The 12,609-nt window shown below is 40.2% G+C and overlaps 1 protein-coding gene across 3 annotated transcripts in view; it reads left to right on the top strand.

Annotated features, from left to right (window-relative positions):
• pip5k1ca (phosphatidylinositol-4-phosphate 5-kinase, type I, gamma a) overlaps positions 1-12,609 on the top strand; it is a 48,799-nt gene that overhangs the window by 29,083 nt on the left and 7,107 nt on the right. For 2 of the 3 annotated variants that reach the window (XM_024278872.2, XM_024278873.2), the window contains exons 7-16: positions 649-948; positions 3,558-3,766; positions 3,849-3,932; positions 4,100-4,148; positions 5,857-5,941; positions 6,536-6,697; positions 6,829-6,970; positions 7,729-7,761; positions 7,993-8,112; positions 8,293-8,551. In XM_024278872.2, the coding sequence (XP_024134640.1) occupies positions 649-948; positions 3,558-3,766; positions 3,849-3,932; positions 4,100-4,148; positions 5,857-5,941; positions 6,536-6,697; positions 6,829-6,970; positions 7,729-7,761; positions 7,993-8,112; positions 8,293-8,551 (1,443 nt within the window). Of the gene's footprint in view, positions 1-648; positions 949-3,557; positions 3,767-3,848; positions 3,933-4,099; positions 4,149-5,856; positions 5,942-6,535; positions 6,698-6,828; positions 6,971-7,728; positions 7,762-7,992; positions 8,113-8,292; positions 8,552-9,688; positions 9,722-12,609 lie in introns of all 3 variants that reach the window. The other variant, XM_036211657.1, reaches the window with a different exon arrangement.

Below are 12,609 nucleotides of genomic sequence, written 5' to 3'. Positions count from 1 at the left end.
TGTTCTTAAAAGCATCAAAAATGAATCAAACGCCCCCCCCATGTCACCAGTATGTCATGTATTGTACTTGTCTGCTAAAAAAAAATTTCTCCTGCATTGAACAGTTTTGAGGTAAAAATAAAATGTAAAAGTAAACACAATGTTCATGGTTTAAAAGCATCGAAAATGAATAAAACGCCCCCTCCCCCATGTCACCAGTTTGTCATTTATTGTATTTGTATGTGTTAAAAATATTTTTTTTTCACCTGCATTGAACTGTTTTAAGGGTAAAAATAAAATATAAAAAAATAAAATATAAAAATAAAAACAAATATTTAATGTGGACTATCCCTGAGCGGGATTCGAACCCATGACCTTCTGAATGTGAGTCAGCAGCTAATACTGCGCCGTCTAGTGGCGGAATCCAGAATGCATGTCGAACTTAAATTTAAACCTGACAATCTGCAATGTGAAAACAGGAGGTCATTGTTGATGGTTTAAGGGTAGTCTCAAAACATGTTTTTTTTATTTTTTGTCAGGGTAATTGTTCCATATAGTGCACATATTTAACAGATTTTATTTGTTCCTTTTTGCTCTTACGTTACAGAACATGTGTTTTGTTCATGGTCAGTACATTCTGAAGTCCCTCTTCACTCTCCTCTCTTTCAGAACTTGAACCAGAACCCTCGTACGTTACTGCCAAAGTTTTTCGGCCTGTACTGCGTCCAGTCTGGTGGGAAAAACATCCGTGTGGTGGTAATGAACAACGTCCTGCCCCGCGTGGTTCGCATGCACCTCAAATACGACCTCAAGGGGTCCACCTACAAGAGGCGAGCATCCAAGAAGGAGAGGGAGAAGGCCAGGCCCACCTTCAAAGATCTGGACTTCATGCAGGATATCCCAGATGGACTAATGCTAGACCAGGACACATACAATGCTTTGGTGAAGACTCTACAGAGAGACTGCCTGGTGAGTATGACGGCTGCATGAATACATATGTGTTTGTTTTCCTTGAAAAAGACAGTAATAGACTTTTGATTCAGTTTATTCAAAAAGTTCACAACCAAGGTTGTTTACAGGCTTTACAAGGTAAGTAGCCTCAAGCCAAATTGGATTTATAACAATACCTATAAACCTATCTGATAAATGATCTGTCCAGATCATTTCAATTAGGCTTAACTTGTCTTAGTTGCATTTTAACCAAAGTGTTAAACAGATTAAATGTGATTTTTTTTGGTGATTTCTCTGTACTGAGCCAGCAGAAAGTGGAAAATGGTAAATCAAGATAAGACCTTTAGCAGAACCAGACTCAGCAAGAGTCACCATCTCACTGGTGAAGGTCTGATAGGTTAGGATCAGACCTTAAAATGCGCCTTGAAAGGCAGCCGTGGTTAGATGGTGGAGATTAGAATAAAGTGAAGAACAAATGAGAGGAACATAGTGTACAAATGTGAATTCCTTAGCTGTTAAGTCCTTTTTGATAGAGTAGGGGTTCATTTTAAGTTCAATTGTAGCAATACTGTACCCTTTTTACTCATGACTTTTCCTCTGTCTACTCTCGGTCTTACTGCCTTAGTCGTAACTATGCCCTTAAGTGTGGATACGGGTTATCTGCGGTTGAAAAATGGGCAAACTTGTACAGGATAGCTGGTAGCTCACACGAAATATCAAGGTCACAGACCTCTTGGTGAGCCCGTAGAGCACATGTGTCAAAGTCAAGGCCCGGGGGCCAGATCTGGCCCGCCAATTATAACATGTATAAGTATATATTCATATTTTAATATATATATATTTTATTAACGGCCCAATGTTATCTTGCGCTGGTAACACATTGCAACACATTCTCATTCCCAAGTCGTGACGTAGTTAAGGACCCCTCTGCGTCAAAAATTGACGTTTTTTGACGTCCAATTACATCAAGCCTTCCCATGCGGTCCTCGTCCCAGTACTGGCATCCTAACCTTAACTCAATACTGGACCCTCTGTACCGGACACAAATCAGTACTGGTTCAAGACGTGGACCAGGCTAGGGTTAGAGTAAGGGTATTGGTACCGGCCGCATCCTGAGGTTTGGTCTACGTTAAAACTGTCCAATAAATGTTTATCCTCTTCGGTCTGCGATCTAAGGTGTGTTTTGGATTTTGGCCCCCTCTGCGATTGAGTTTAACACCCCTGCCGTAGAGAGAAAATATACATCCACATTGTTATTTCTGTGGATGACAGGTTAACGCAAACGCTTTCATAACACGTAATGGGGAAGTAGGGATAGATGCAGGAACATTGTAAGGATTTCGAAGGGAGCCCGTTAGTGCCGTTCACGTGATAAGTGCGCACTCCTTGCTTACAACTTAACAGTTACAATTTAGAAAATTAGGCAATCAGTGTCATTTTTGCAGGCATCCTAAGGGCATTTACGTTGCAAGGGTTCAGTAAGGAGCCAGTACGCGCAGCATACCACTGACTAGAATGTGGTGTAAGTGCACCATACGACACCCGTACGTCATAAGTGTGTGTAACTTATATTAGCCTTACAATGCTCTTACTTCACGTACGTCGTTCATATGTTGCATTTTCATAACATCCCTTGAGTTGGCCGTCAAAGAAATTCCAGGACACACCTGCACTTCCTTTAAGATGCATCCACTTCCATCTACGACCTCGTCATGGAACCAAATGACCCAATAATTTGTACTGGTCATCCCATACACGTGCCTAAGGCTTTACTTCTTAATGTGCCTTATCAGAAACTTGTATATCTCCTGTCTTTTAGCAGATGTTCTGGTGTTTCTGTAGCTATTTGTCTCCTTCCTGCTCTCTCATTGTTGCAGTTACAAATTAATTTCTTTTGCCTGAACAGATATTCGTGGTATTGAGTTTGTCCTTCATCCCATTGTTCCTGTTTTTGCAGTTGTTAACATACTTCCTAACTTGTGGTTGTTTAATTATTGTTTAGTTTTCTCACGCTTGTAGTGACATGCTTTCGTTTTATGTTTTGCTGTAACAAATTATCCTGGAATTTTAAGTTTGTCCATCTTCATCATGCTGTCTCGTGGTTGTATTTACTAAGAGATGTTCCATGGATTTTGCTTCTGTCCTTCTGCTTTCTTTTATCTCATTACGGCAATAGCTAGCCTTCATGTTTGTCTTTCAACAGATGTTCCAGTAGTTTCAATGTTTGTCTGAAATGTGACACGAGGAGGTCAGCTACTTTATATCAAATAATTTAGCATTAAATCGCTTTATTTTTAACGACAACAATCATTACTTTCTAACTTCTCGTGAATTGTTTCATCAACTCTGAAAGCTTTGAGTTTTGGACCCAGTCTGAACTTTTAACTCTGCAAATTTTAATGCAACTCTTCCCGGACAAGAAGAGCCTTACAAATAAAAAACATAAAAAAATCAAAATACTTCTTTTTTTTCTTCTAAACTTAAAAATAACTCTCAAATATCATTCTAAAGTGAGACAGAGGGATTTTCCTGGCTGGAATGAGATTTGTTGCTGGAAATAAAACTGTAAGGATTCCTTTTTTAAGCATCTGCACATTTGAACTGTTGTGTTTGTTGACTGTGCTCAGGTCCTGGAGAGCTTCAAAATCATGGACTACAGTCTGCTGCTGGGGGTCCACAACATGGACCAAGCAGACAGGGAGCGGCAGATGGAAGGCTCCCAGGGTGACAGCGATGAGAAGAAGCCCATGGCCCAGCAGAAGGCCCTGTACTCCACTGCCATGGAGTCCATCCAGGGGGGAGCTGCCTGTGGAGGGTCCATCGACACTGACGACACGTGAGTTAACTCTAAAGTCTGTTGTTTTGCAGAACTTATGAAGTTCATTTTTGTTAATTTTATGTATGTTTTCTCCCTCCAGGATGGGCGGTATTCCTGCCGTTAATGGTAAAGGGGAGAGACTTCTGCTCTACATCGGAATCATTGATATTTTACAATCTTACAGGTGAGAAAACCATAGAAACTAATGAACAGCTCTGCATTTGTGAATAAAACCGTGGTTCAGTTCCAAGTCTTTCTGCTGCATGAAGAGCCATATTTAGAGATGCTTGTGAAATTTTAATGTGAGACCCATTTGAAATCATCACATTGTGCTTCTCTTTGTTTCTGCAGGCTAATCAAAAAACTGGAGCACACATGGAAGGCTCTGGTTCATGATGGGGTGAGTTCCACAGCTCCTTTGTACTTCACTATAGAACTGAAATACTTGTTTGCTTGATCATTTTAAAGACACTCTTCATTGACAATTGGTTTTGTATTTTTAACATGTTATTGTGGTATTTTTCTCGTGATAGAGGACATGTATAAAGCAAACAAATCTCAAAATTTCATTACTGAAATTGAAATGAATGGGTGACCTAATTCCACGCTCATTGGCCCCCAACTCAGAGGTGAATTTCTAATGAACTCCTGCTGCTCTGCAGAAACTATGTCCTTGAAAACAACACAGGTTTTTAGATTTTGGCTTAAAATGGCATAATCATAGTTAAAAGACGACTGGGAACAGTTTCAGGTGGATCAAAAGATGATCGAAGTGGGACTTTTCTTTGTATTCTTTGTCCAATTAAATATGTATAAGTATGTAAGGACAAATTCTCTTCTGTTTTAATCAAATCTATCACAATCTGTTTGTCTATTAGAACAGAAGGAAAGCATTGTGTAGTTAAACTAATACCAAACTGACTTTAAATGACCTAAATTGTAATTATATGCGTCTCACCAGAAGGACTGTCATAAAACAGGCAAAATTTTAGTTTTGCTGGATATTCCATTGAAACTAATCTCTATAGCTTCCTGTCAATGTCACAAGTGTTGCTGTTCGTGCTAGTCATATCTGCATTAAATTAAAAAAAACATTTATTCATTGATATATGTTTACAGTGGGGGCCTCTTTTAACCTTTTTTTCATTTCGTGTGAGATTTTGATTTACTTCTTTTCACCTTTTTTTTACTTAATTACACATTTATATATTGGATGGGAAATAATTGTTTTTTTTATATCATAGAGAGGGTACTATAAATAAAATATGCCTGGAAGCACACAGCCAATAATTATCACTGTTTAACATTCATTTTCTGATTTAAAGCCCCAATTTAACATCATGTTTAACTTTAGTTTTTGTTAAAATATGCTAATCTGATGGAATTCCAGAAAGTGCTGCAGTAAAATCAAAAAGAGCTTTGCTAATCTGACCTTTTAACTGTGGTCTGAAGACATTTTTTGATTCACTATGAATTCCAATTAACCCTTATGTACTACAATGTAGATTTTTACCCAATTATGTAGAGGGGTTTTAATTTTCTCATTTTGTTGTGTCATTTATGCTCAAATCTCATCATTTTACTGCCCTTAAAAATGACAGACTTTCACCAGCAGTCTGTTACACAGTTAGGATGAGAGAAGAACCCTTCGTTTTCTGTTCATCATCAAAACTCTACTGTCAGAAGGAAATTCCCTCTTCTCAATCACAGCTCTCTCAGCTCTTAAACATACTTAATCATGAAACGTGTGCGGACATCCAAACTGTTGCTCCCTCTGATCGATATTTACACGCTCACAGCTGACTGAAGCCTTCAAATATGTTAGTCATAGTAGCAACAGTAGTGATGCTGTTGTGAAAAGCCCACAAGTGAGATGCTGTCTTTGTCAGCCTCCTCCAGCTCCCTCCTCCACCACTCTACCCAAACCCCGAGTGTCATTTCTCAGACTGCTGGTGGCGTTATCACAGTCTGCTGCAGCGTTGGTGTGGGATTCTCAGTCACTCAAATTGACCCAGAGAAAAGAATGAGCAAAATAAATGAATTTAATTTAGTTTGATCATTGAATAATTAGGTACTGTTTGTCTCATTATTCTTTATTTCTCCCTCAGGACACGGTGTCAGTCCACAGGCCGGGGTTCTACGCCGACAGGTTCTTCAAGTTCATGAGCAGCACCGTTTTCAAGAAGAGCTCCTGTGAGTTCAGCTGACATCCACACACTGCCTTACATAGTCAGCCAGCGCCGTGAGGGAGCAGCTGAACACAGACACAATTATCAGAGGCCAGGTTTTCTTCTCTTTTACAGCTGAGCCTTGATGAGAAGATCAGATGCGAAAGCTAAAAGCCTTATTAGGGGCTTTTTAAACACTCTGGCAGGGGAAAAGACCTCTTTGATCCCACAGCAACTTTGTTTTTCCACTGCTTTTCCTTTTTCCACACACAGGATGAAGCAGGAGTTCAGCAGCAGATCAGTCAGCTCCGGTTTGGGCTGAAAGCTTCTTACGAAGCTTGGAAGTGTTACTTTAAACCAAAAAAATACAAAGGATTTCCACTTTTATGTTTCAAACAAACAAGATTTTGTCACAGCAAAAATGTCTTCAAGAAAATATTTTTTTAACAAAACTTACAAATTTTATGCACATGCCTAAAATAATAAAAAAAACTCTTGAGTGTAAACCAGTGTTTTTAACCGTCTTATTTATTTAAATACCTACTTACTTATGTTTGTTCTAATGGAAAAGAATCCTTCTTACATTTTTTGAATTGCAACGTCTTGAATTGTCCCTCAGCTTTGAAGTCGTCCCCCTCTAAGAAAGGCCGCGTGTCTTTGACGGTTCCAAAGTTCGTTGGTCCTGCTGCTGCCTGGTCGGCTAGCCAGCTCTCCGCTGAGAGAGACGAAAACATCTACGACCTGAGAGGAGCTCGCAGCTTCCCAACGTTGGAAGATGAGGGTAAATATGTTATCAATGTGCACCTGAGAGGGTTCAGCAAGAAGAGCAGAATCTGGCATAAAAACTGTTGAAGGAAAGCTGACTCGTTCTTGATGTCTCAGAGGTAAACACGCCTGTCTTTCTCCTGCCAGGCCGGCCGGATCTTCTTCCATGCACTCCTCCATCTTTTGAGGAGGCCACCACAGCATCAATTGCCACAACTCTCTCTTCCACCACTTCTTTGTCCATTCCTGAAAGATCTCCCTCCGACACAGCTGAACAGCCTCGTTACAGGTATTCATCCACGTCACTGTGACTGCACAAGAAAAAGACAGTTCTGTCTCTTCCATGTAATCTGGTTTATTAAAGACAGATTACATTTGCATTACATTACAAAACTAGTACAAAACAAACTTAATAAACACTCAGTGAGTTCAAAAACAGACGTGAATTGGATTACTTTTTTTAAATGAGCAAAGAAGCATTTTGATTAGCCTCTAAACAAGAACTTAGCAAAAGAAAAAAATAATGCTACCAAAAATGCTACAAGAAGATGCTAAAACCACAGAAAACATGATTTTTATCTGAGTGGGTCTTTAACCCTTTAACTTTAACTCCCCTGCTCAACAAAACAGCAGAAAAAACATAATACTAAAGATATTGATTATTATTACCCCAAAGCAACAAGCAACATAAAAACATTTCTGTTATTTATTTTGTTTGTGTTGGGTAGTTAAAGGGTTAAGTGTATGTGGTTGGGTCAGAAGTTACCCTGCAAACCTTGAGACAACCCAAGATTACTGCATCACAATGGGAAACCTTTAAGTTCAGCTACTTAATAACTTAAAAACGTCAAACAATTGACGATATGTCGGAGAGAAACTACTGAAGGTTAGAACATTTTCTGTTTTTCTTAACCTTTGGATGAAATCAAGTTGAGTTCATGTGAAGCCTTTTATCCCACAACATACGCTGTACATGAGCTCTCAAGACCCCACTTGTTTCTGTGTGTTTGTCGGTCCCAATTCAGTGTTGTTGTTTTCTGTCTTTAGGAGGCACACCCAGTCTCTCAGCCATGACGGAAGGTAAGTCGAATTAGGAATTCTTTCCAAACAGGGAGGTTCAGTTGTTTTTTTCTTTCATCCTTCTAGCACCTTGTTTTACTTACCTCTGGGTGTGGTGAGTGGACAGCAGAGAAAACATGAGCTCAGAGTGTTTATGAGTGGCCCCTTCATCCCGTTGCTAAGCTGTGGTTGTGCGTTTGTTTTTGTCCTTTCATTCCCTCAGTGGATGCTTTTCTTTGTGTTTGTGTTTAGGACTCAGGAGGAGCTGCGTGTGCGCGAGGAGGATCAGCAGACCATCACAGTGGAGGTGGAGCTGAAAAAGCATGACAGCGAGCCGGTCATTTCTGTTTCACAGCCCGCTCCTGAGCCCAGGTACGCACAAAGAAAAGTGGAGGAGGGTTCTGAAAAGTGTGGTATTTTATTTTCATGATTAATTAAGTTGTAGAGATGAGGAAATGAAAAGATTGATTTAATTACTAGAAAAGGGTGAGAAAAACATATTTTTATCAGATTTCTGAAGTAATTTTGCAAACCTCCTTGACATTTCCACAGTGAACTTCTGCAGCAAGTGGACGGCTCAGAAGAGGCAGTCCCGTCCAGCTCTTTGTCAGCACCTGAAGCAGTTTCACCCTCTTCGTCTTCACCTGCCCCAGCTGCCTCCTACTCATCAGGTCCAGCTGAGGATGTGCCATCTAGTCCCAAACTGGCGGGGATGGAGGCAGACAGAGCCAGCCAGGTGTCTGGTTCAGGGTGCACCAGCCAGGCTTCGGTTGATGACGAGGATGATGTGCCGATCACAGATATCTACTTTGTAAGTGATAACCTGACTATACAAACATGTCCAAATATTTTTTTTCCTGTCATTTGGTTGGAAAAGAGTGGTAGAATCTTGGCTGAGTATTTGTTAGCAAAAGTATGGTTTCATGTCAAAGAAGAAAACTATTAATGCTTTTATTTGTGAGGATGCTTCTGTAGCATAACATAGAAGTTCAGAAGGAACTGGATGGATTATGTCTGACAGAATACAGTCAGAGGATCTGTGGTTTGGATCAGGAAGTCTCAGAAAAGATTGTTAGATTTGTGCCGGACATCTTTGATGTCTCTATCAAGGATTAGTATTTTATTGTAGTGATGGGCAGACTGGTAGATGAGATTAGACAGGAATCTCTGTGGATCATGATGTTTGCTGATGACATTGTGATCTGTAGTGAGAGCAGGTGGAGGAACATCTAGAGAAGTGGAGGAGGTTTGCTCTGAAAAGGAGAGGAATGAAGGTTAGCTGCAGTAAGACAGGGTAAATGTGTGTGAATGAGAGGAAATCAAATAGAAGAATGAGGTTATAAGAAGTAGAGATGGAGAAGGTGGAGAACTTTAAGGTCAACAGTCCAGAGCTAAATAAGGGGAAGAGGCATTTTTAAGCAGGTTGGAACAGGTAGAAAAAGGTTTCAGAATTGATGTGTGACTAAGAAGTGTTAGCAAAAATGAAAGGAAAGGTGTAGAAGACTGTGGTGAGAGCATTTGGTTAGAGACTCTGATGCAGAGCTGGAGGTAGCAGAGATGAAGATGTTGAGGTTCTCTTTGGGAGTGATGAGGATGGATAGAATCAGGAATTAATCCATCAGAGAAACACATCACGGTAGATGTTTTGAAGATAAAGAAAGCAGATTGAAATGATTTAGACACTTTGAGAGAAGGAACAGTGATGATAAATGAGTGACGAGGCTGGAGATACTAGGAGAGAAGCAAGAAAGACCAAAAAAGGTGTTTATGGATGACATGAAGGTGGTTGGTGTGAGCAAGAAGGATGCAGATGAGAAGGTTAGACGGAGGTAGATAATTAGCCGTGGTGCTCTCTGAAGGGAACAGCTTGAATTGACATTTTTATTGAGCTCAACCATTACATGAAGATAATTTATTGTTGACTGAGTTGTGTGATGCTGTCCCACAGAGGCATCAGCACGAGGAGAGGAACTTCATGCTGGTATGGGACATGAATGTGCTGTTTGGTTTGCAGTGTCTCTTTCTGTCAAAAGAAGACATTTGAGAGTAAATTTGGTATTTTGTCCTTGCTGAAAGGTAGCCATCTATTTAGCATGTTTATGTGTGCCATCTTTTAAGGCAATACAATTCTTTGCTTGGATCTTCATTGGTACAGTGTGCCCACTAAATGTTAATCTTTTAAGCTACCTTTTAGCAAGGATCTTGCTTCTCTGAATTCTGCACTGTGTTTTTAACAAAACATGATTTTGCACATATTGTTATGGGTGTGATGATGGAAACTTCTTTTTAAAGACACACAATCTGGTGTGAACTGAAATGCAATATCATGTGTTCAGTCATTGAGATTTCACTTGTTTAAATGACAGTGAGTGCTGTTGTTTCCAGGTTCAAAAGAGGCCCAAAAACTCAGCTTTAAATGAATTCACGAGTGTCTGTCTAAGGAAAAACGGGGAAGCCAGCTCAGCTGTCACCGGGAGAAGTAGTCCTCAGCTGGCTGCTTTCCTATAAGACAGCTTGATGTTATTTAACAGCTCTCCCAGCTAACGTTAGCCTCAGCTGATGCACAGCTCACTGTTGAAGCTGTGCAGCAGTGTGGCTTTGTAAATCTGACTCAGGCAAAGCGATACAAAATGAAGTGTAACTACGAGGAAACATGCTGCTGGTAGTCGAGTTACTGCTGCCTCACTGGAGCGTCCACATAGGAACAATCAACAAACATGAATAATAATTAAATACCATCTGGTGGTCTCCATAAAACCACTAAACTACCATGTCAAATTCTAAATTGTATTATTACAAATACTAATTATTTCATTAAAAATAAAGAGAATACACATTTTTGGCCAGACAAATACATGAAATCTATTTATTAAATCTGATTTTTTTTATGTGAAGATTTCCAGATTTTAATTCTTCATTTTTTATGTCTTCGAACCGCTCCCCTTAGTGGTCGCCATAGTAAATGATTACCTCAGGCATTTATTTTTCATGCTCACACATCTAATGTTCCCCTTCTCTACATCCATGGACCTCCTCTTTGGTCTTCCTCCAGACTACTTTCCTGGTAGCATTCTCCTCCAAACCATTTTAATCTGCTTCCCTGCATTTATCTCCAGAACATCTACCATGATGGATTCATTTGTGATCCTGTCCATTCTCATCACTCCCAAAGAGAACGTCAACACCTTCATCTCTGCTACCTCCAGCTCTGCATCAAAGTCTCTAAACCAACAACATGGCTGCTCTCACCACACACTTCTACACCTTTCCTTTCAATCTTAATGATGTTCTTTAATCACAGATCACACCTGAAACCTCCCTCCTCCTGTTACAAAACCTGCTTCCACACCCCTCTTCACATCTGTTCTAATGTGTTCACTGGTTTATCAAAATCAAAGTGGTTAAGGTTTGCTTTTAATCTGGCTAGCCTTGCTTATCGTATGACATATAAGCACAAAAAACACTTACAAAAGCACAGCAGAGATGTGTTTTTACCTTCAGGTCTGAGTTTCTCCTCAATCATGGATTGTTTATCAGTATTTAGACATTGTGTGTGGCACCTCAACCTCGTCTGAAGCAAAAACAATTCATCTAAATGTTTCTTCTTTCATTTTATCTCAAATAAAGTGGTTAAAACCCCTATTCATTAATAATTTACCAGCGTTTCATTTTCTATCTAATGGAGACCTCACTGTGTGAACGAACTGGCAGCTGATTGAATGGTGGTTGTGTGGTGAGGTTATAGTAGTCAGGGAGTCTTAGTCGAGCTGCTCCTCCTGTCTTTTCCCACTCCCATCACCCATTTAACCTCATCTCTCAACAGTTTTCATCTTATTTTTTGCCCTCCATCTTTCTTTGCATTGTCTCATTGGCGTGATGAGTCATAATGAGCGTGCTGAGTAGTGATGCTCTGTTAAAGCCCAACACAAAAAGACGGCGCCTGCCAAATCTGCCCATCACCACTGACTCATGGAGTGTCTCTGCAGAGCTGACACATGTTCAGAGCCATCATCCATTTTCACCTCAGCATGCGTTCCTACTTTACTTTTCTCCCCTTACCCTCTCTTTCTACCTCTTTCCATCCTCTGTCGTTTTTTTGTCCTTGTTCCTCGGTGGCAATCAGTTTCCTGATGGGAGGACCTGGGTGGTCTCTCCCTTCCGTCAAAGGAAGCAGTGTCAGTCCTGTTGGCCAGTAAGTGAGAAGTGTGTGTAAGTGTTGCTGCTCTGGTGTTAGACTAGATTGGTGTGCAATTATATTTCCTTCACTGAGCATTAGAGCACATCGTAGAGAAGAAACTAGGTTTTCTGGAGAGTGTCTTAGTTTTGTGTGATTTCGTGTTATTATTCCATGCAGTGGCTCCTCGTTTTCAGTTGAAGTGTAGGTGGCAGAATAAAACACAGAAGGTGTCAAATTAGTCATTGCCATTGTGCCATCTTTTACAGTCCTGTCATCTGTTTCCTCCCTCGCTGACAGCCTGTACCAGGCCTCCCTGCACGTGCGTGTCAGCTGATATTTCAGTGTCTATGACTACCAAATGTGTCATTAGTAGGGGAGTAACTGTTAATTCACTTGAAGTCCCACTCCGATCATCTTTTCATCTATTTTAAAAGCGTTCCCAGTGGTCTTTTAATTATGATGATGCCATTTTGAGCCCAAATGAATAAAAAAGGTGTTTTCTAGGCAGTAGTTCGTTAGAAATGTACTAGCAGTAAAGGTACTAGCTGTCTACTTGATGGTGTCTTGATGGAAGGCTGCTTCTGGCTTCAAAAGTCACTTTTGAACAATTTGTGTGATGAATAGTTTTAACAATGATTCAATTCATATCATATGTTATGGTTGCTGATACGACTCGTGGTCAATATTGATTC

The sequence above is a fragment of the Oryzias melastigma genome, linkage group LG4 (assembly GCF_002922805.2).
Source record: "Oryzias melastigma strain HK-1 linkage group LG4, ASM292280v2, whole genome shotgun sequence".
Taxonomy (NCBI): Eukaryota; Metazoa; Chordata; class Actinopteri; order Beloniformes; family Adrianichthyidae; genus Oryzias; species Oryzias melastigma.
This window is presented reverse-complemented; position numbering and strand designations above follow the sequence as displayed.